Here is a 21,341-nt window from a genome sequence, read left to right on the forward strand (position 1 = left end):
AGCTCCACATTGATCTGGTACTTTCCTGTATATAGCTCCACATTGATCTGGTACTTCCTGTATATAGCTCCACATTGATCTGGTACTTCCTGTATATAGCTCCACATTGATCTGGTACTTCCTGTATATAGGTCCACATTGATCTGGTACTCCCTGTATATAGCTCCACATTGATCTGGTACTTCCTGTATATAGCTCCACATTGATCTGGTACTTCCTGTATATAGCTCCACATTGATCTGGTACTTCCTGTATATAGCTCCACATTGATCTGGTACTTCCTGCATATAGCTCCACATTGATTTGGTACTGGTACTTCCTGTATATAGCTCCACATTGATCTGGTACTTCCTGTATATAGCTCCACATTGATCTGGTACTTCCTGTATATAGCTCCACATTGATCTGGTACTTCCTGTATATAGCTCCACATTGATCTGCTACTCCCTTTAAACTTTTAGAGGTTAAAACCGTTTAGAGTTTAATGACTATGATAGTAGATAACAGAGGATGGATGGATCATATTGTAGTTACACCACAATACTAACATAACAGAAGGAAACCTGTACAGAATAAAAATATTCCAAAACATGCATCCTGTTTGCAATATGGGACTAAAGTAATACTACAAAGAAATGACATGTTTGTCCTGAATGTAAAGTGTTGTGTAAAGACAGACAGACAGACAGACAGACAGACAGACAGACAGACAGACAGACAGACAGACAGACAGTTTCCCAAAATTGGGCCCTTAAGGGGTAATCAACTAATCATCAAGCTATGCTTATTTGAATCAGCTGTGTAGTGCTGGTGGGGAAAACCCCAAAATGTCCACCCCTTGACGTCCCAAGGACAGAGTTTGAGAAATGCTAATATATAGTATCATGAATTTTTTATTTTATTTTTAAACCTAAGCATTGCTGCGCGAGAGGCTGGCATTCTATTACTGCAGCTGCTGAGGGGCCAGTGAGATGGGAGCGAGCAGACGCAGGATCCAGAACTCAGCTATAGCCAAGGTTAGCTAACTTGTAGCAACCACAATGTCATTTATCATCCCATATAACAATAGAGAAGCTAGCTAGCCAGCTATAGTATATATAGCTAATTCCTGAGGCTACGTGATGCACTTTCTCCCCATTCAGATAAAACAATAGCCTTCCTGTTGGTGACTCATTGTAGTCTAATCCTCATTAAATTCCGGTAATTTTATTCCATCTTGCATTGCGTTAGTGAACTCTCCCTCCACGTGCTACACGTTGATCCTCTTTGCCACTTTGATTGGCCAACATAAACAACAAGCTACACGTGAAGGCCACCGATTGGCTGCCGGTCTTTTTATGGGGTGTACGTCATTAAAAACTACACTGAAAAGTGTGTTTTTATTAAATTAATAATTTGAAATGTCATGGTGTATCTTTTGTGTGTGTAATTTATAAAAAGCCTTTTCGGTGTATGCGTATACATTTTTGTTGTGTAAAACGAGAGAGAGACAGTGATTCAGCAAAGTACATATTACAACAATTATCGTTAAGATCCCTGTGTCGGTCTGGTGTGGAATGGGTTTGGAACGTCGAGGTCCCCCTGTGTGTGTCTGGTGTGGAATGGGTTTGGAACGTCGAGGTCTCCCTGTGTGTCAGTCTGGTGTGGAATGGGTTTGGAACGTCGAGGTCCCCCTGTGTGTCAGTCTGGTGTGGAATGGGTTTGGAACGTCGAGGTCTCCCTGTGTGTCAGTCTGGTGTGGAATGGGTTTGGAACGTCGAGGTCTCCCTGTGTGTCAGTCTGGTGTGGAATGGGTTTGGAACGTCGAGGTCTCCCTGTGTGTCAGTCTGGTGTGGAATGGGTTTGGAACGTCGAGGTCTCCCTGTGTGTCAGTCTGGTGTGGAATGGGTTTGGAACGTCGAGGTCTCCCTGTGTGTCAGTCTGGTGTGGAATGGGTTTGGAACGTCGAGGTCTCCCTGTGTGTCAGTCTGGTGTGGAATGGGTTTGGAACGTCGAGGTCTCCCTGTGTGTCAGTCTGGTGTGGAATGGGTTTGGAACGTCGAGGTCTCCCTGTGTGTCAGTCTGGTGTGGAATGGGTTTGGAACGTCGAGATCCCCCTGTGTGTCAGTCTGGTGTGGAATGGGTTTGGAACGTCGAGGTCTCCCTGTGTGTCAGTCTGGTGTGGAATGGGTTTGGAACGTCGGTCTCCCTGTGTGTCAGTCTGGTGTGGAATGGGTTTGGAACGTCGAGGTCTCCCTGTGTGTGTCTGGTGTGGAATGGGTTTTGGAACGTTCCAAAGACAGGTTAGGGTTTGACTAGCAGATGCCAGATCTAATTTTGTTCTCTTCAGCTTCATAAGAAAGGAGACAGACAGACAGAGATAGAGACAGAGAGAGAGGGAGTGAAATTGATGGTCTCATGTGGGGCAAAAAACTGGTGCACTCAATTCAATTATCTCTCCTTTAGCCTGATGTGCCCTCTCTCTCTCTTTCTCTCTCTCTCTCTCTCTCTCTCTCTCTCTCTCTCTGTTTCTCTCTCTCTGTCTCTCTCTCTCTCTCTCCTCTCTCTCTCTCTCTCTCTGTTTCTCTCTCTCTGTCTCTCTCTCTCTCTCCTCTCTCTGTCTCTCTCTCTCTCTCCATTTGTATGTTCAACTGTTTCTCTTGTACAAGACAGCTGACACGTCTGTTCTTATTTTGGGGTTGAGGGATATGAAGGTCACAGGGTCTCTCCCTCTTGTCCTCCTCTCTTTCTATCTTCCTCTCTCGCTCCCCATCTCTTCCTCTCTCCCTCCATCTCTCCCCTCACTCTGTATCAGAACAAAAATATAAACACAACATGTAAAGTGTTTGTCCCATGTTTTATGAGCTGAAAAAAAGATCCCAGAAATGTTCCATATGCAAAAAAAAGCTTATTTCTCTAAATTTTTGTGCACAAATATTTTTACATCTCTGTTTGTAAGCATTTCTCCTTTTCCAAGATAATCCATCCACCTGACAGGTGTGGCATATCAAGAAGCTGATTAAACAGCATGACCATTACACAGGTGCACCTTGTTCTGGGGACAATAAAAAGGGCCACTCTAAAATCTGCAGTTTTGTCACACAACACAATGCCACAGATGTCAAAAAGTTTTGACGGAGCGTGCAATTGGCATGCTGACTGCAGGAATGTCCACCAGAGCTGTTGCCCCAGGTTACAGTGGGTCCGCTATACAGCTCTCTCTCATAGAGAGGGGAGAGCGGGAAGTTGACTGTTTTTATGGCGGTCATAAAATACACTGCCTCTATGCTCTGTAGTGTTTGAGATTGGAATGTAAATTGTGGAACACAGAGAGACACTTGGACATCAAAAATTTGATTAAATTAAACAATATTTCTATTTTTGAGAATGTGGGAGTAGTCCGTGGACACTTAAGGGACAGTCATGACGAGTGTGTTTTATTTGGTGGTCTCATGAAGGACAGGTAACCCTCATTACTGTGTCTTTGGTTTTGTACACTTAATTATGGGGTTTAAATTTACATTTTAGTCATTTAGCAGATGCTCTTATCCAGAGCGACTTACAGTAGTGAATGCAGACATTTCATACATTTCATTTCATGCATTTTTTCTTCTTTTTTTGTACTGTTAAATCTAAATATTTTGAAACGCATGTGATTAAACATGAAACTATTTGTGAAAATATGTAATGTGATGTTAACCTTCTAAATGAGAAAATATGGGTTTTTCATATAAAGTTAACCAAATCAGTGGCCACGCCCACGTGAGCATAGACGTTAAGTCAGCGTCATGGAACTGCCCTTTCCTCAGAAGTGTATAAAACCCACTCCTGACGAAATGTACATTAAGAAGACTAGAAAACATAGGAGCTGACGCTACATGGTGAAATGGTTAAGAACTACATCTCCAGATGGCCCAGGAGACCAGACAGCGTGTAGTTTTGGCTACACGGCTGGAAATTGTTAAACTCTGAGACTATCGATCACTACAGAATAAGAGAAAATCCTAGACGTAGAATTACTAGTCTGCAGCTGGAAATTACGTAAGTCTAGTACGAGAATACCCGACAACAGAGGATGCATCTATTCTATACAACGACCATCTGTACGCCTGACGTATCCATTACAACAGACACTGTCCAGAGCCGCTGAGAAAGCTACAACCAGGAAAGACATTGTGACTTCTGGGGAAGTTAACCAGAGAGTCTCTGATGAATTGACTCTCCAGCAGACGGACCGGCGATTCCAACAGAGAAGACAACAACGACATACAGGCGTAAATATATACACATTGCAATTATTTTAGAATGACCGGCCGTTCATGTGCAAAGGATTTAGCATTTCAATTAATATAATTATCAACTGTGTGTAGTGAATAGGGTGCAGTGTAGGGGGAAGTGCAGTAGGGGGGGGGGGGAGTGGTAGGTAGGGGGGAGTGCAGTAGGGTGGGGGGCGGCAGTAGGGAGGGGGGAGTGCAGTAGAGAGGGGGGGAGTGCAGTAGGGAGGGGGGAGTGGTAGGGAGGGGGGGAAGTGCAGTAGGGAGGGGGAGTGCAGTAGGGAGGGGGGAGTGCAGTAGGGAGGGGGGAGTGCAGTAGGGAGGGGGGAGTGCAGTAGGTAGGGGGAGTGCAGTAGGGAGGGGAGAGTGCAGTAGGGAGGGGGGCGGCAGTAGGGAGGGGGGAGTGCAGTAGGGAGGAGGGACGTGCAGTAGGGAGGGGGGAGTGCAGTAGGGAGGGGGGGGAGTGCAGTAGGGAGGGGGGAGTGCAGTAGGGAGGGGGGAGTGCAGTAGGGAGGGGGGAGTGCAGTAGGGTTAGTGCAGTACAGGGTGTGCAGTAGGGTTAGCGCAGTACAGGAAGTGCAGTAGGGTTAGCGCAGTACAGGAAGTGCAGTAGGGTTAGCGCAGTACAGGAAGTGCAGTAGGGTTAGCGCAGTAGAGGGAGTGCAGTAGGGTTAGCGCAGTAGGGTTAGCGCAGTAGAGGGAGTGCAGTAGGGTTAGCGCAGTACAGGAAGTGCAGTATGGTTAGCGCAGTACAGGGAGTGCAGTAGGGTTAGCGCAGTAGAGGGAGTGCAGTAGAGTTAGCGCAGTAGGGTTAGCACAGTAGAGGGAGTGCAGCAGGGTTAGCGCAGTACTTGAAGTGCAGTAGGGTTAGCGCAGTAGGGTTAGCGCAGTAGAGGGAGTGCAGTAGGGTTAGCGCAGTACTTGAAGTGCAGTAGGGTTAGCGCAGTAGAGGGAGTGCAGTAGGGTTAGCGCAGTACAGGAAGTGCAGTAGGGTTTAGCGCAGTAGAGGGAGTGCAGTAGGGTTAGCGCAGTACAGGAAGTACAGTAGAGTTAGCGCAGTAGAGGGAGTGCAGTAGGGTTAGTGCAGTACAGGAAGTGCAGTAGGGTTAGCGCAGTAGGGTTAGCGCAGTACAGGAAGTGCAGTAGGGTTTAGCGCAGTAGAGGGAGTGCAGTAGGGTTAGCGCAGTACAGGAAGTGCAGTAGGGTTAGCGCAGTAGAGGGAGTGCAGTAGGGTTAGCGCAGTACAGGAAGTGCAGTATGGTTAGCGCAGTACAGGAAGTGCAGTAGCGTTAGCGCAGTACAGGGAGTGCAGTAGGGTTAGCGCAGTACAGGGAGTGCAGTAGCGTTAGCGCAGTACAGGGAGTGCAGTAGGGTTAGCGCAGTACAGGGAGTGCAGTAGGGTTAGCGCAGTAGGGTTAGCGCAGTACAGGGAGTGCAGTAGGGTTAGCGCAGTAGGGTTTAGCGCAGTACAGGGAGTGCAGTAGGGTTAGCGCAGTACAGGAAGTACAGTAGGGTTAGCGCAGTATAGGGAGTGCAGTAGGGTTAGCGCAGTACAGGAAGTGCAGTAGGGTTAGCGCAGTACAGGAAGTGCAGTAGGGTTAGCGCAGTACAGGAAGTGCAGTAGCGTTAGCGCAGTAGAGGGAGTGCAGTAGGGTTAGCGCAGTACAGGGAGTGCAGTAGGGTTAGCGCAGTACAGGAAGTACAGTAGGGTTAGCGCAGTATAGGGAGTGCAGTAGGGTTAGCGCAGTACAGGAAGTGCAGTAGGGTTAGCGCAGTACAGGAAGTGCAGTAGGGTTAGCGCAGTACATGAAGTGCAGTAGCGTTAGCGCAGTAGAGGGAGTGCAGTAGGGTTAGCGCAGTACAGGGAGTGCAGTAGGGTTTAGCGCAGTACAGGAAGTGCAGTAGCGCATTAGCGCAGTAGAGGGAGTGCAGTAGGTTAGCGCAGTACAGGAAGTGCAGTAGGGTTAGCGCAGTAGAGGGAGTGCAGTAGGGTTAGCGCAGTACAGGAAGTGCAGTAGGGTTAGCGCAGTACAGGAAGTGCAGTAGGGTTAGCGCAGTAGAGGGAGTGCAGTAGGGTTAGCGCAGTAGAGGGAGTGCAGTGGGGTTAGCGCAGTACAGGAAGTGCAGTAGGGTTAGCGCAGTAGAGGGAGTGCAGTAGGGTTAGCGCAGTACAGGGAGTGCGAGTGCTTCTCTAATGTAATGTTTTATGCGTCCTCCACACTCTCGTCCTCCACGCTCTCGTCCTCAGAGAACGAGTGTGAGTGAGTGTGTGGAGAATGGTAGTGTGCATATTGAAAAACACCCATGGATTGTATCTGTGACCAACAGATGCATATCTCTTTTCCCAGGCCTGTGAAATCCATAGATTATAGAGCCTAATGAATTCATTTCAATTGGCTGATTTCCTTATATGAACTGTAAAATCTTTGAAATTGTTGCGTTTAGTTCAGTGTAATATTTTCCATCTGAGTGTGATACTGTAGGCACTGAACCAGCGTGAGGTGGTTGTGATACTCTGTCTTTCCCTCTAGTTGAACATGTCTACAGGGTGGGTTGGCCTGAGAGCTCAGCTCTTTCTTGCCTTTTATTTTCTCTTCATCTCTCCCTCTGTCTTTATCTCTCTGTCCCACCCCTGGCTACAACTAAATCTCTCTATGGCACCCCATCCATCCCTCCCTCCAACGTTCTATCTCTCCCTCCCTCCCTCCATCTCTCGCTCCCTCTCCCTTCCTCCCTTCCTCCCTCATCTCCCTCCCTCCATCTCTCCCTCCCACCATCTCTCCCTGCCTCCCTCTCTCCCTGCCTCCATCTCTCCCTGCTTCCATCTCTCTCTCCCTCCATCTCTCCCACCCCTGCCTATAGCTAAATCTCTTTATTCTATCCATCTCTCCATCTCTCCCTCCTTCCATCTCTCCTTCCCTCCATCTCTCCCTCCCTCCCTCCTTCCATCTCTCCCTCCTTCCCTGCCTCCATCTGTCCCTCCCTCCCTCCTTCCATCTCTCCCTCCTTCCATCTCTCTCTCCCTCCCTCCTTCCACCTCTCCCTCAATGTCTTTCTCCTTCCCTCCCTCCCTCCCTCTCTCCCTCCCTTCATCTCTCCCTTCCTTCCTCCATCGTCCCTCCCTCCCTCCCTCCCTCCATCCCTTCCTTCCTTCCTTCCTTCCTTCCTTCCTTCCTTCCTTCCTTCCTTCCTTCCTTCCTTCCTTCCTTCCTTCCTTCCTTCCTTCCTAACTTCCTTCCTTCCTTCCCTCCCTCCCTCCCTCCCTCCCTCCCTCCCTCCCTCCCTCCCTCCCTCCCTCTCTCTTCCTCCCTCCATCCTCCCTCCATCTCCCTCTCCATCCCTTCCTCTCTCCCTCCCTTCATCTCTCCCTTCCTTCCTCCCTCATCCCTCTCTCCCTCCCTTCATCTCTCCCTTCCTTCCTCCCTCATCCCTCTCTCCCTCCCTTCATCTCTCCCTTCCTTCCTCCCTCATCCCTCCCTCCCTCCCTCCCTCCATCTCTTCCTTCCTTCCTTCCTTCCTTCCTTCCTTCCTTCCTTCCTTCCTTCCTTCCTTCCTTCCTTCCTTCCTTCCTTCCTTCCTTCCTTCCTTCTTCTCTCTCCCTCTCTCCAGCTCTTCCTCCCTCTATCTCTCCCCCAGCCATCTCTCCCTCCATATCTTCCTCCCTCCATCCCCCTCTCTCTCCCTCCATAGGGCCCTGGTCAAAGTAAAGTAATGCTCTATATAGTGAATAGAGGTGGATCCGTTTCTAAGGAACATGATAGAATAAGGTTGCACTGTATTAAATCATGGTTGTTAAATGTGCTTTGATAATGTATTGTAGATAAAGTAGTGATCTCATTCCATTCTCAATGTATTTTTTTTCTTCTCCTGTGACTGGGTCAGGCTTGCTGTTGAATCTAACCATTCATAATAACATGGAAAAAGAATCACCCATTGCACAAAGCCATGCATTTTACATAAACCAAATCTGTATCCCCAAAAAGCACCCTATTCCCTAGGTTATGCACTACTTTTCCCATAGGGCTCTGGTTGAAGGTAGTGCACTACTTTTCCCATAGGGCTCTGGTCGAAGGTAGTGCACTACTTTTCCCATAGGGCTCTGGTCGAAGGTAGTGCACTACTTTTCCCATAGGGCTCTGGTCGAAGGTAGTGCACTACTTTTCCCATAGGGCTCTGGTTGAAGGTAGTGCACTACTTTCCCATAGGGCTCTGGTCGAAGGTAGTGCACTACTTTTCCCATAGGGCTCTGGTCGAAGGTAGTGCACTACTTTTCCCATAGGGCTCTGGTCGAAGGTAGTGCACTACTTTTCCCATAGGGCTCTGGTCGAAGGTAGTGCACTACTTTTCCCATAGGGCTCTGGTCGAAGGTAGTGCACTATTGTGAATAATTTGGGACAGAGCCATGTATTTTACATAAGCCATTATTCGTTAGATAAGGCGATACCCTGCATGTTTTGTTTCCAACTTGTTTTTCACAAATAACGAAATAATTGCTTTCTGGCTTCATTGCATAATTAACTTTCTCCATCCCCTGGTCATTTCTTCGTTCCTTCTCATCAGTTTGTTTTTCTCTCTTTACCTTCTTCTTTCTTCTTGTCTTCTCTCTGTTATTCATTTTTTAAATCTCTAACTCAAGTGATGGCTTTGTTTTGTATGTATTTATTTATTACGAGTGAACTAGTTCACTATCTCTCTTTTTCCCTCTACCGCCATGTTCCCCTCTCTCCCCTCTCTCCCCCTCTCTCCCCCCTCTCCCCCCCTCTCTCCCCCTCTCTCCCCCTCTCCCCTCTCTCCCCCTCTCCCTCTCCCCCCTCTCTCTCCCCTCTCCCCTCTCTCCCCCTCTCCCTCTCTCTCCCCTCTCTCCCCCTCTCTCCCCCTCTCCCCCTCTCTCCCCCTCTCCCCTCTCTCCCCCTCTCCCTCTCCCCCCTCTCTCCCCCCTCTCTCCCCCCTCTCTCCCTCTCTCCCCGTCTCTCCCCTCTCTCCCCCTCTCTCCCCTCTCTCCCCCTCTCTCCCCTCTCTCTCCTCTCTCCCCCTCTCTCCCTCTCTCCCCCTCTCTCCCTCTCTCCCCCTCTCTCCCCTCTCTCCCCTCTCTCCCCTCTCTCTCCTCTCTCCCCCTCTCTCCCTCTCTCCCCTCTCTCCCCCTCTCTCCCCTCTCTCCCTCTCTCCCCCTCTCTCCCCTCTCTCCTCTCCCTCTCTCCCCTCTCTCTCCTCTCTCCCCCTCTCTCACACTCTCCCCTCTCTCCCTCTCTCTCCCCCTCTCCTTCATTTCCTCCCTCCAGGTGGTATCTTTGAGACTCGTGAGAGTGAGTTGGTGAGTGTAGAGGAGTTGGCCTTTAAGTTTGCAGTGAGCAACATTAACAGGAACCGGACCTTAATGCCCAACACCACTCTGACCTACGACATCCAGAGAATCAACCTCTTCGACAGCTTCGAGGCCTCCAGGAGAGGTACCACCTGGGGCGATGGAATAGTTTAACATCAGATTAATATTGCCAATTCTAAATGCACCCAAAATCACCACTGCTTTGTCTTTATTTTCTCTTTTTTTTCACTTTCCTCCTTCTTTTTCATCCCCCCTCTCCTCTCCTCTCTCCTCCCCTCACCCCACTCCTCTCATCCCCTCACCCCACTCCTCCCCTCATCCTCCTCCCCTCACCCCCTCACCTCTCCTCCCCTCCCCCTTTCCTCATTCTCCTCCTCTCCCCCTCCGCCTCTTCTCTCTTCCTCCCCTCTCCTCTCATCCCCTCATCCCGCCTCCTCCTCTCTTCATTCTCCTCCTCTCCCCTCCGCCTCTTCTCTCTTCCTCCCCTCTCCTCTCATCCCCTCATCCCGCCTCCTCCTCTCCTCATTCTCCTCCTCTCCCCTCCGCCTCTTCTCTCTTCCTCCCCTCTCCTCTCATCCCCTCATCCCGCCTCCTCCTCTCTTCATTCTCCTCTCCTCCTCTCACCTCCCCCTCTTCTCTCTTCCTCCCCTCACCTCTCCCCAGTGTGTGACCAGTTGGCTCTGGGTGTATCTGCAGTGTTTGGTCCGTCCCACAGCTCCTCAGTCAGTGCTGTCCAGTCCATCTGTAACGCCCTGGAGGTGAGAGAACATCACATTACATCACAATACTGTCCAGTCCATCTGTAACGCCCTGGAGGTGAGAGAACATCACCATGACACCATAACATGACACCATAACATGACACCATAACATGACACCATAACATGACATAACACACCATTAGATGAAGTTAGACAATATCACACTGTAACATAGGATGGCATGACACATAACATGACACCATAACATGACAACATGACATGACACCATAACACCATGACATGACACCATAACATGACACCATGACCCCATGACACCATAACATGACACCATAACATGACACCATGACATGACACCATGACACCACACCATGACACCATAACATGACACCATAACATGACACCATGACATGACACCATGACCCATGACACCATGACATGACACCATACACACATGACACCATGACACTATTACATGACACCATAACATGACACCATGACATGACACCATGACATGACACCATGACACCATAACATGACACCATGACATGACACCATAACATGACACCATGACATGACACCATAGACACCATGACATGACACCATGACATGACACCTGACATGACACCATAACATGACCCCATGACACCATAACATGACACCATGACATGACACCATAACATGACACCATGACACCATTACATGACACCATAACATGACACCATGACATGACACCATGACATGACCCCATGACCATAACATGACACCATAACATGACACCATAACATGACACCATGACATGACACCATGACATGACCCATGACACCATAACATGACACCATTACATGACACCATAACATGACACCATGACACCATTACATGACACCATAACATGACACCATGACATGACACCATGACATGACCCATGACCCCATGACACCATAACATGACACCATAACATGACACCATGACATGACACCATGACATGACACCATGACACCATAACATGACACCATAACATGACACCATGACATGACACAACATGACACCATGACATGACACCATAACATGACACCATGACACATGACATGACACCATAACATGACACCATGACACCATTACATGACACCATTACATGACACCATAACATGACACCATGGCATGACACCATGACATGACACCATGACACCATAACATGACACCATGACATGACACCATAACATGACACCATGACACCATGACATGACACCATAACATGACACCATTACATGACACCATAACATGACACCATGACATGACACCATTACATGACACCATGACATGACACCATGACATGACACCATGACATGACACCATGACACCGTAACAGGACACCATACCATGACATGACACCATGACACCAAGACATGACACCATGACACCATGACATGACACCATGACACCATAACATGACACCATGACATGACACCATTACATGACACCATTACATGACACCATGACATGACACCATGACACCATAACATGACACCATGACATGACACCATAACATGACACCATGACACCATGACATGACACCATGACATGACACTATGACACCATGACATGACACCATGACATGACACTATGACACCATAACATGACACCATACCATGACATGACACAATAACATGACAACATGCAAGCATAACATGACTACATAACATACATGACAACATGATGACAATAGATGACATGACATGACATAACATGACACAATAACATGACAACGTCATAACATGACAACGACATGACAACATGACATGACACAATAACATGACATAACATAACATGACATAACATGACGACATAAGGTGACAACATGACAAGACGACATGACAACATAGCAAACCATCAGATAATAAAGGAGAGGAGAGAATATGATGTTTTTACATTTGTATACTTATTATACTGTTGTTTTTACATTCATGTACTTATTATACTGATGTTTTTACAGATGTATACTTATTATACTAATGTTTTTACAGATGTATACTTATTATACTGATGTTTTTACATTCATATACTTATTATACTGATGTTTTTACAGATGTACTTATTATACTGATGTTTTTACAGATGTACTTATTATACTGATGTTTTTACAGATGTACCTATTATACTGATGTTTTTACAGATGTACTTATTATACTGTTGTTTTTACAGATGTACTTATTATACTGATGTTTTTACATTCATATACTTATTATACTGATGTTTTTACATTCATATACTTATTATACTGATGTTTTTACAGATGTACTTATTATACTGATATTTTTACATTTGTATACTTATTATACTGATGTTTTTACATTCGTATACTTATTATACTGATGTTTTTACATTCATATACTTATTATACTGATGTTTTTACAGATGTACTTATTATACTGATGTTTTTACATTCGTATACTTATTATACTGATGTTTTTACATTCATATACTTATTATACTGATGTTTTTACAGATGTACTTATTATACTGATGTTTTTACAGATGTACTTATTATACTGTTGTTTTTACAGATGTACTTATTATACTGATGTTTTTACATTCATATACTTATTATACTGATGTTTTAACATTCATATACTTATTATACTGATGTTTTTACATTCATATACTTATTATACTGATGTTTTTACAGATGTACTTATTATACTGATGTTTTTACATTTGTATACTTATTATACTGATGTTTTTACATTCGTATACTTATTATACTGATGTTTTTACATTCATATACTTATTATACTGATGTTTTTACAGATGTACTTATTATACTGATATTTTTGATTGTTACTGACTGTCCCAACCAACATCTTGCTATACGTTATGTTTACAACATTATGAGGTAGGGGAAAGGAAATAGAAATTAGAATAAATGTAAATAAAAAAAAATGTTTTCATTGTATTGTTCTAAGGTACCCCACATCCAGACGCGCTGGAAACACCCATCAGTGGACAACAGAGACACGTTTTACATCAATCTCTACCCAGAATACACTGCCATCTCCAGAGCCATACTGGACATAGTGACCTTCTTCAAGTGGAAGAGCCTAACGGTGGTCTACGAGGATAGCACAGGTAGGAACACACACACACACACACACAGTAAGGGCTGTCTTCAGGAATGGACCAAAATGCAGCGGAGTTAGTATTCATCTTTCAATTTAATTAGAAAGAACACTATAACAAACAAACAAAACAAGGAAACTGACAGCCAACAGTCCTGTCAGGTGCAAACACACTAAACAAGAAACAATTACCCACAAACCCCAGTGACAAACAACTCCTACATATGTGACTCCCAATCAGGAACAACGATTCCCAGCTGTTCCTGATCAGGAGTCACAAGACACACACCAGACTGCCACGTCCTGACCCCCAAACTACTACACCAGCTCCATCTGCTGGTCAGGACGTGACACACACACACACACACACACACACACATACATACACACACACACACACACACACACACACACACACACACACACACACACACACACACACACACACACACACACACACACACACACACACACACACACACACACACACACACTGTGCTCTCTGTGTAACCCAGGGGTGATGGGGTCTGGTAGCATAAATGTCATTGGTGGATGGATGATGATGTTTATTCTTCTGTATTATTTATTGGGGGGGGGGGGGGGGGTCAATCTGTAGGTAGAGAGACTTCTCTCCATAATATGAACAAGTTAACCTAAACCAACATATGTAATGCATCGAAACAGGTAGACAACCAGAATCATGTCTTGACAATGGAGTAAAACATTTAAAATAACTTTGAAATGAGGATCACACCAGATGCTTCAAGTCCTCCTTGGTTATAACACCCTTTCAGTCTGTCAGTGAGTCAGTGAGTGAGTGATTGAGTGAGTGATTCTCCCACCCACTTGGGAGCAATGCCTAGCCAATCGAAGAAAAAAAATTCCCCACAAAAGGGTTTTATTACAGACAGAAATACTCCTCAGTTTCATCAGCTGTCCAGGTGGCTGGTTTCAGACGATCCCACAGGGGAAGAAGGCTGATGTGGAGGTTCTGGGCTGGCCTGGTTACACGTTGTTCTGTGGTTGTGAGGCCAGTTGGACGCACTGTCAAATTCTCTAAAATGACATTGGAGGTGGCTTATGGTAGAGAAATTTACATTAAATTCTCTGGCAGCAGCTCTGTTTGACAGTCAATGCCTGTCTGTTTCCTGCAGTCAATGCCAATTGCACCCTCTCTCAAAACTTGAGACTATTGTGGCATTGTGTTGTGTGACAAAACTGCACATTTTAGAGTGGCCTTTTATTGTCCCCAGCACAAGGTACATCTGTGTAATGATCATGCTGTTTAATCAGCTTCTTGATATGTCACACCTGTCAGGTGGATGGATTATCTTGGTAAGGGAGAAATGTCATCAATGCAAAGGGTGGCTACTCTGAAGAATCTAAATTAGTTATTGATTTGTTTAACACTTTTTTTGTTTGTTTACTACATGATTCCATATGTGTTATTTCATAGTTTTGATGTCTTCACTATTATTCTACAATGTAGAAAATAAAGAAAAACCCTTGAATGAGTAGGTGTGTCCAAACTTTTGACTGGTACTGTGTATATATACTGTAGGAGTCTGTCTGTCTGTCTGTCTGTCTGTCTGTCTGTCTGTCTGTCTGTCTGTCTGTCTGTCTGTCTGTCTGTCTGTCTGTCTGTCTGTCTGTCTGTCTGTCTGTCTGTATAAACTCAGCAAAAAAATAAACGTCCTCTCACTGTCAACTGAGTTTATTTTCAGCAAACTTAACATTTGTAAATATTTGTATGAACATAAGATTCAACAACTGAGACATAAACTGAACAAGTTCCACAGACATGTGACTAACAGAAATTGAATAATGTGTCCCTGAACAAAGGGGGGGTCAAAATCAAAAGTAACAGTCAGTATCTGGTGTGGCCACCAGCTGCATTAAGTACTGCAGTGCATCTCCTCCTTATGGGCTGCACCAGATTTGCCAGTTCTTGCTGTGAGATGTTACCTCACTCTTCCACCCAAAGCACCTGCAAGTTCCTGGACATTTCTGGGGGGAATGGCCCTAGCCCTCACCCTCCGATCCAACAGGTCCCAGACGTGCTCAATGGGATTGAGATCCGGGCTCTTCGCTGGCCATGGCAGAACACTGACATTCCTGTCTTGCAGGAAATCATGCACAGAACGAGCAGTATGGCTGGTGGCATTGTCATGCTGGAGCGTCATGTCAGGATGAGCCTGCAAGAGGGAGGAGGATGTCTTCCCTGTAACGCACAGCGTTGAGATTGCCTGCAATGACAACAAGCTCAGTCCGATGATGCTGCGACACACCGCCCCAGACCATGACGGACCCTCCACCTCCAAATCAATCCTGCTCCAGAGTACAGGCCTCGGTGTAACGCTCATTCCTTCATCGATAAACGCGAATCCGACCATCACCCCTGGTGAGACAAAACCGCGACTCGTCAGTGAAGAGCACTTTTTGCCAGTCCTGCCTGGACCAACGACGGTGGGTTTGTGCCCATAGGCGACGTTGTTGCCGGTGATATCTGGTGAGGACCTGCCTTACAACAGACCTACAAGCCCTCAGTCCAGCCTCTCTCAGCCTATCGCGGACAGTCTGGGCACTGATGGAGGGATTGTGCGTTCCTGGTGTAACTCAGGCAGTTGTTGTTGCCATCCTGTACCTGTCCCGCAGGTGTGATGTTCAGATGTACCGATCCTGTGCAGGTGTTGTTACACGTGGTCTGCCACTGCGAGGACGATCAGCTGTCCGTCCTGTCTCCCTGTAGCACTGTCTTAGGCGTCTCACAGTACGGACATTGCAATTTATTGCCGTGGCCACATCTGCAGTCCTCATGCCTCCTTGCAGCATGCCTCAGGCACGTTCACGCAGATGAGCAGGGACCCTGGGCATCTTTCTTTTGGTGTTTTTCAGAGTCAGTAGAAAGGCCTCTTTAGTGTCCAAAGTTTTCATAACTGTGACCTTAATTGCCTACCGTCTGTAAGCTGTTAGTGTCTTAACGACCGTTCCACAGGTGCATGTTCATTAATTGTTTATGGTTCATTGAACAAACATGGGAAACAGTGTTTAAACCCTTTACAATGAAGATCTGTGAAGTTATTTGGATTTTTACGAATTATCTTTGAAAGACACGGTCCTGAAAAAGGGACATTTCTTTTTTTGCTGAGTTTATGTACGTATCTACTGTATAAATAACTATTCATTCAGTGTTTATCCCATTGAGATATGTGTAACAGTGTAGGTTCCGTCCCTCTCTTCGCCCCAACCTGGGCTCGAACCAGGGACCCTTGCACACATCAACAACTGACACCCCATTTCACATCGGTTACATATGTACTGTATAAATAACTGTTAATTCTGTGGCGCATCATTTTATATGAGGGGCTTGTTGTGTGCGCGAGTGTGCGTCAGTACCAGAGGTCACCCAGCCTCTACCATCTGTTCTCTAAGTGGCGTCCAACAGATTTTCACTTGGTTCTCTAGTCTGAGCCAACATGGGTGCCACGACTTTGGTCTGGTGAGACACACACACACACACACACACACACACACACACACACACACACACACACACACACACACACACACACACACACACACACACACACACACACACACACACACACACACACACACACACACACACACACACACACACACACACACACACACACAGAGAGACCCAACATAATCATGAGAAAGCAAAAAGATAATTACTTGACACGTTGGAAAGCATTAACAAAAAAACAGAGCAGACTAGAATGCTATTTGGCCCTAAACAGAGACTACACAGTGGCAGAATACCTGACCACTGTGACTGATCCCAAATTAACAAAATCCTTGACTATGTACAGACTCGGTGAGCATAACCTTGCTATTGAGAAAGGTCGCCGTAGGCAGACCTGGCTCTCAAGAGAAGACAGGCTATGTGCACACTGCCCACAAAATGATGTGGAAACTGAGCTGCACTTCCTAACCTCCTGCCAAATGTATGACCATATTAGAGACACATATTTCCCTCAGATTAGACAGACCCAATTCAAAAACAAATCACATTTTTATAAACTCCCATATCTACTTGGTGAAATACCACAGTGTGCCATCACAGCAGCAAGATTTGTGACCTGTTGCCACAAGAAAAGAGCAACCAGTGAAGAACAAACACCATTGTAAATACAACCCATATTTATGTTTATTTAGTTTCCCTTTTGTACTTTAACCATTTGTACATCATTACAACACTGTAAATAGACATAATATGACATTTGAAATGTCTCTATTCCTTTGGAACTTTTGTGTGTAATGTTTACTGTTCATTTGTTATAGTTTATTTAACTTTTGTTTATTATCTATTTCACTTGCTTTGGTGATGTTAACATATGTTTCCCATGCCAATGAAGCCCTTTTGAAATTAATTGAATTGAGAAATAGACCGAGACCGAGAGAGAGAGACCGAGAGAGAGAGACCGAGACAAAGTGAGAGACAGAGAGAGAGAGATCGAGACAAAGAACATTCCTCAAGATTAATCTGTGGTCATTGTTCTTATTGAATGTAGGGAAGTTTAATTCAGACACAATGGTTGCATCCCCAAATGGCACCCTATTCCCTACATATAGTACAATGCATTATGGTCCCTGGTCAACAGTAGTGCACTATATAGGGGATAGGGTGCCATAGGGCTCTGGTCTAAAGTAGTGCACCATATAGGGAATAGGGTGCCATAGGGCTCTGGTCTAAAGTAGTGCACTATAAAGGGAATAGGGTGCCATTTGGGATGTAGACACAAACAATACCTGGGTAAAATATAAATATGGAACCTCAGCTGGGTGCAACCATGGAACCTCAGCTGGGTACAACCATGGAACCTCAGCTAGGTGCAACCATGGAACCTCAGCTGGGTGCAACCATGGAACCTCAGCTGGGTGCAACCATGGAACCTCAGCTGGGTGCAACCATGGAACCTCAGCTGGGTACAACCATGGAACCTCAGCTAGGTGCAACCATGGAACCTCAGCTGGGTGCAACCATGGAACCTCAGCTGGGTACAACCATGGAACCTCAGCTAGGTGCAACCATGGAACCTCAGCTGGGTGCAACCATGGAACCTCAGCTGGGTGCAACCATGGAACCTCAGCTGGGTGCAACCATGGAACCTCAGCTAGGTGCAACCATGGAACCTCAGCTGGGTACAACCATGGAACCTCAGCTAGGTGCAACCATGGAACCTCAGCTGGGTACAACCATGGAACCTCAGCTGGGTACAACCATGGAACCTCAGCTAGGTGCAACCATGGAACCTCAGCTGGGTACAACCATGGAACCTCAGCTGGGTGCAACCATGGAACCTCAGCTGGGTACAACAATGGAACCTCAGCTGGGTGCAACCATGGAACCTCAGCTGGGTAGTGGGTGCAACCATGGAACCTCAGCTGGGTGCAACCATGGAACCTCAGCTGGGTGCAACCATGGAACCTCAGCTGGGTGCAACCATGGAACCTCAGCTGGGTAGTGGGTGCAACCATGGAACCTCAGCTGGGTGCAAACAGGGATACCCAGCTGGGTGCAAACAGGGATACCCAGCTGGGTGCAACCATGGAACCTCAGCTGGGTAGTGGGTGCAACCATGGAACCTCAGCTGGGTGCAACCATGGAACCTCAGCTGGGTGCAACCATGGAACCTCAGCTGGGTGCAAACAGGGAACCTCAGCTGGGTAGTGGATACAACCATGGAACCTCAGCTGGGTGCAAACAGGGATACCCAGCTGGGTGCAAACAGGGATACCCAGCTGGGTGCAACCATGGAGCCTCAGCTGGGTACATCCTCAGGCAGGGATACTGTTTAGAGTTCTCCGGTATAGAACTACTAGGTCTAACCATACTATATTGTATGACATGTTGTGTTCCAGGTCTGATGCGGATGCAGGAGTTGATCAAGGCTCCGTCTAAGTTGAACCTGAAGATCAGGATACGGCAGCTTCCACCTGGAGAGATTGACGCCAGACCTCTTCTGAAGGAGATGAAGAAAGACAAAGAGTTCTATATCTTGTTTGACTGCTCCTACCGGACCTCTGCAGAGATACTCAAACAGGTACCACCCTTAACCCTGACCGTAACTCTAACAACTCTGACCGTAACTCTAACCCTGACCCTAACTCTAACCCTGACCCTAAACCTAACCTAAACCTAACAGGACCATGGCTTTTGTGGAGTGATAGCTAACGCGGCTTTGTGGAGTGATAGCTAACGCAGCTTTGTGGAGTGCTTTGCGGAGTGATAGCTAACGCAGCTTTGCGGAGGGATAGCTAACACGGCTTTGCGGGGGGATAGCTAACGCGGCTTTGCGGGGGGATAGCTAACGCGGCTTTGCGGAGGGATAGCTAATGCAGCTTTGCGGAGGAATAGCTGACGCGGCTTTGCAGAGGAATAGCTAACGCGGCTTTGCGGAGTGATAGCTAACACGGCTTTGCGGAGCGATAGCTAACGCTGCTTTGCGGAGTGATAGCTAACGCGGCTTTGCGGAGTGATAGCTAACGCGGCTTTGCAGAGGGATAGCTAACGCGGCTTTGCAGAGGGATAGCAAATGCAGCTTTGCAGAGGGATAGCTAACACTGCTTTGTGAGTGCAAACTTATCTTTGGGCTCAGAAGGCTTTGTGCCCAGTGAGGTTCAGGGACAAAATGTACTCTGTTGCACAGGCTGATTCTACTTGTAGTTCTCCAAACGTACTCTGCTACACAGGCTGATTCTGGTTGTAGTTCTCAAAACATACTCTGATGCACAGGCTGATTCTGGTTGTGTAGTTGGAATCTAGCTAAGCATAAGAGGATTCCACTCTTCCCAACACTCTTTAGAGAACTACAGTTCAGTACATTATACCATACACTACAAGATGGTGTCAACAGACATGGCAGCTCTGCTTCTAGCTCCTAAGCAACTTTGCATGCAACATTGCATGTGTTATTTCTTACATTATTAGGCCTGAAAGTTTTTTGTGTTATTACAGACAGCCAGAAATAACTTTTGGATATCAGCGGCGGTAACTCACCAGCATTTCAACCAGGAATATGACTTTACCGAATTGGATAATTTGTTCGTACCCCCCAGGGCAATTTAACTTATCCCAGAGGCTGCTCCAAGACTCCGCTGACGTGGAAGAGGTATTCGGAGTGGACTTCTAGGCCGACTCAGGAGGCGTGCACACCATCCACCGCTTCTGAGTATATTACTCGATAATGTTCAGTCCCTGGACAATAAAGTACACGAGCTCAGGGCGAGGGTCTCTTTCCAGAGAGACGTGAGGGACTGTAACATACTCTGTTTCACGGAATCATGGCTCTCTAGGGATATATTGTCCTCGTCCATACAGCCAGGTGGGTTCTCAGTACATCGCGCAGACAGGAATGAAGAACTCTCTGGGAAGTAGAAAGGTGGTGGTGTATGTTTCATGATTAACTACTCATGGTGTGATTGTGATAACATACAGAAATTCAAGTCCTTTTGTTCACCCAACCTAGAATACCTCACAATCAAATGCCGACTGTATTACTTCCCAAGAGAATTCTCTTTGGTTATTGTCATAGCCGTGTATATTCCCACTCAAGTCGATACCACGACAGTCCACAAGGAACTACACTGGACTTCGTGTAAACTGGAAACCATATATCCTGAGGCTGCATTTGTTGTAGGTGGGGATTTTAGCAAAGCAAATTTGAGGAATTCACTACCGAAGTTCTATCAACACATTGACTGTAGTACTCCAACTTCCAGGATGCCAACAAGGCCCTCCCCCGCCCTCCCTTCGGCAAATTAGATCATGACTCCGTTTTGCTCATCCCTTCCTATAGGCAGAAACTCAAACAAGAAGCACACATGGTATGGACTGTTCAACGCTGGTCTGACCAATCGGAATCCATGCTTCAAGATTGTTTTGATCACGCGGACTGGGATA

The 21,341-nt window shown here is 46.5% G+C and overlaps 1 protein-coding gene across 1 annotated transcript in view; it reads left to right on the forward strand.

Moving 5' to 3' along the window:
* Positions 1-21,341, forward strand: part of grik1a (glutamate receptor, ionotropic, kainate 1a) — a 91,070-nt gene that overhangs the window by 12,103 nt on the left and 57,626 nt on the right. Inside the window, exons 2-5 of the mRNA XM_045690248.2 lie at positions 9,533-9,700; positions 10,240-10,334; positions 13,259-13,421; positions 19,301-19,482. Coding sequence (XP_045546204.1) covers positions 9,533-9,700; positions 10,240-10,334; positions 13,259-13,421; positions 19,301-19,482 — 608 coding nt within the window. The remainder of the gene's footprint in view (positions 1-9,532; positions 9,701-10,239; positions 10,335-13,258; positions 13,422-19,300; positions 19,483-21,341) is intronic.

The sequence above is a fragment of the Salmo salar genome, chromosome 11, assembly GCF_965601325.2.
Source record: "Salmo salar chromosome 11, fSalSal1, whole genome shotgun sequence".
NCBI lineage: Eukaryota > Metazoa > Chordata > Actinopteri > Salmoniformes > Salmonidae > Salmo > Salmo salar.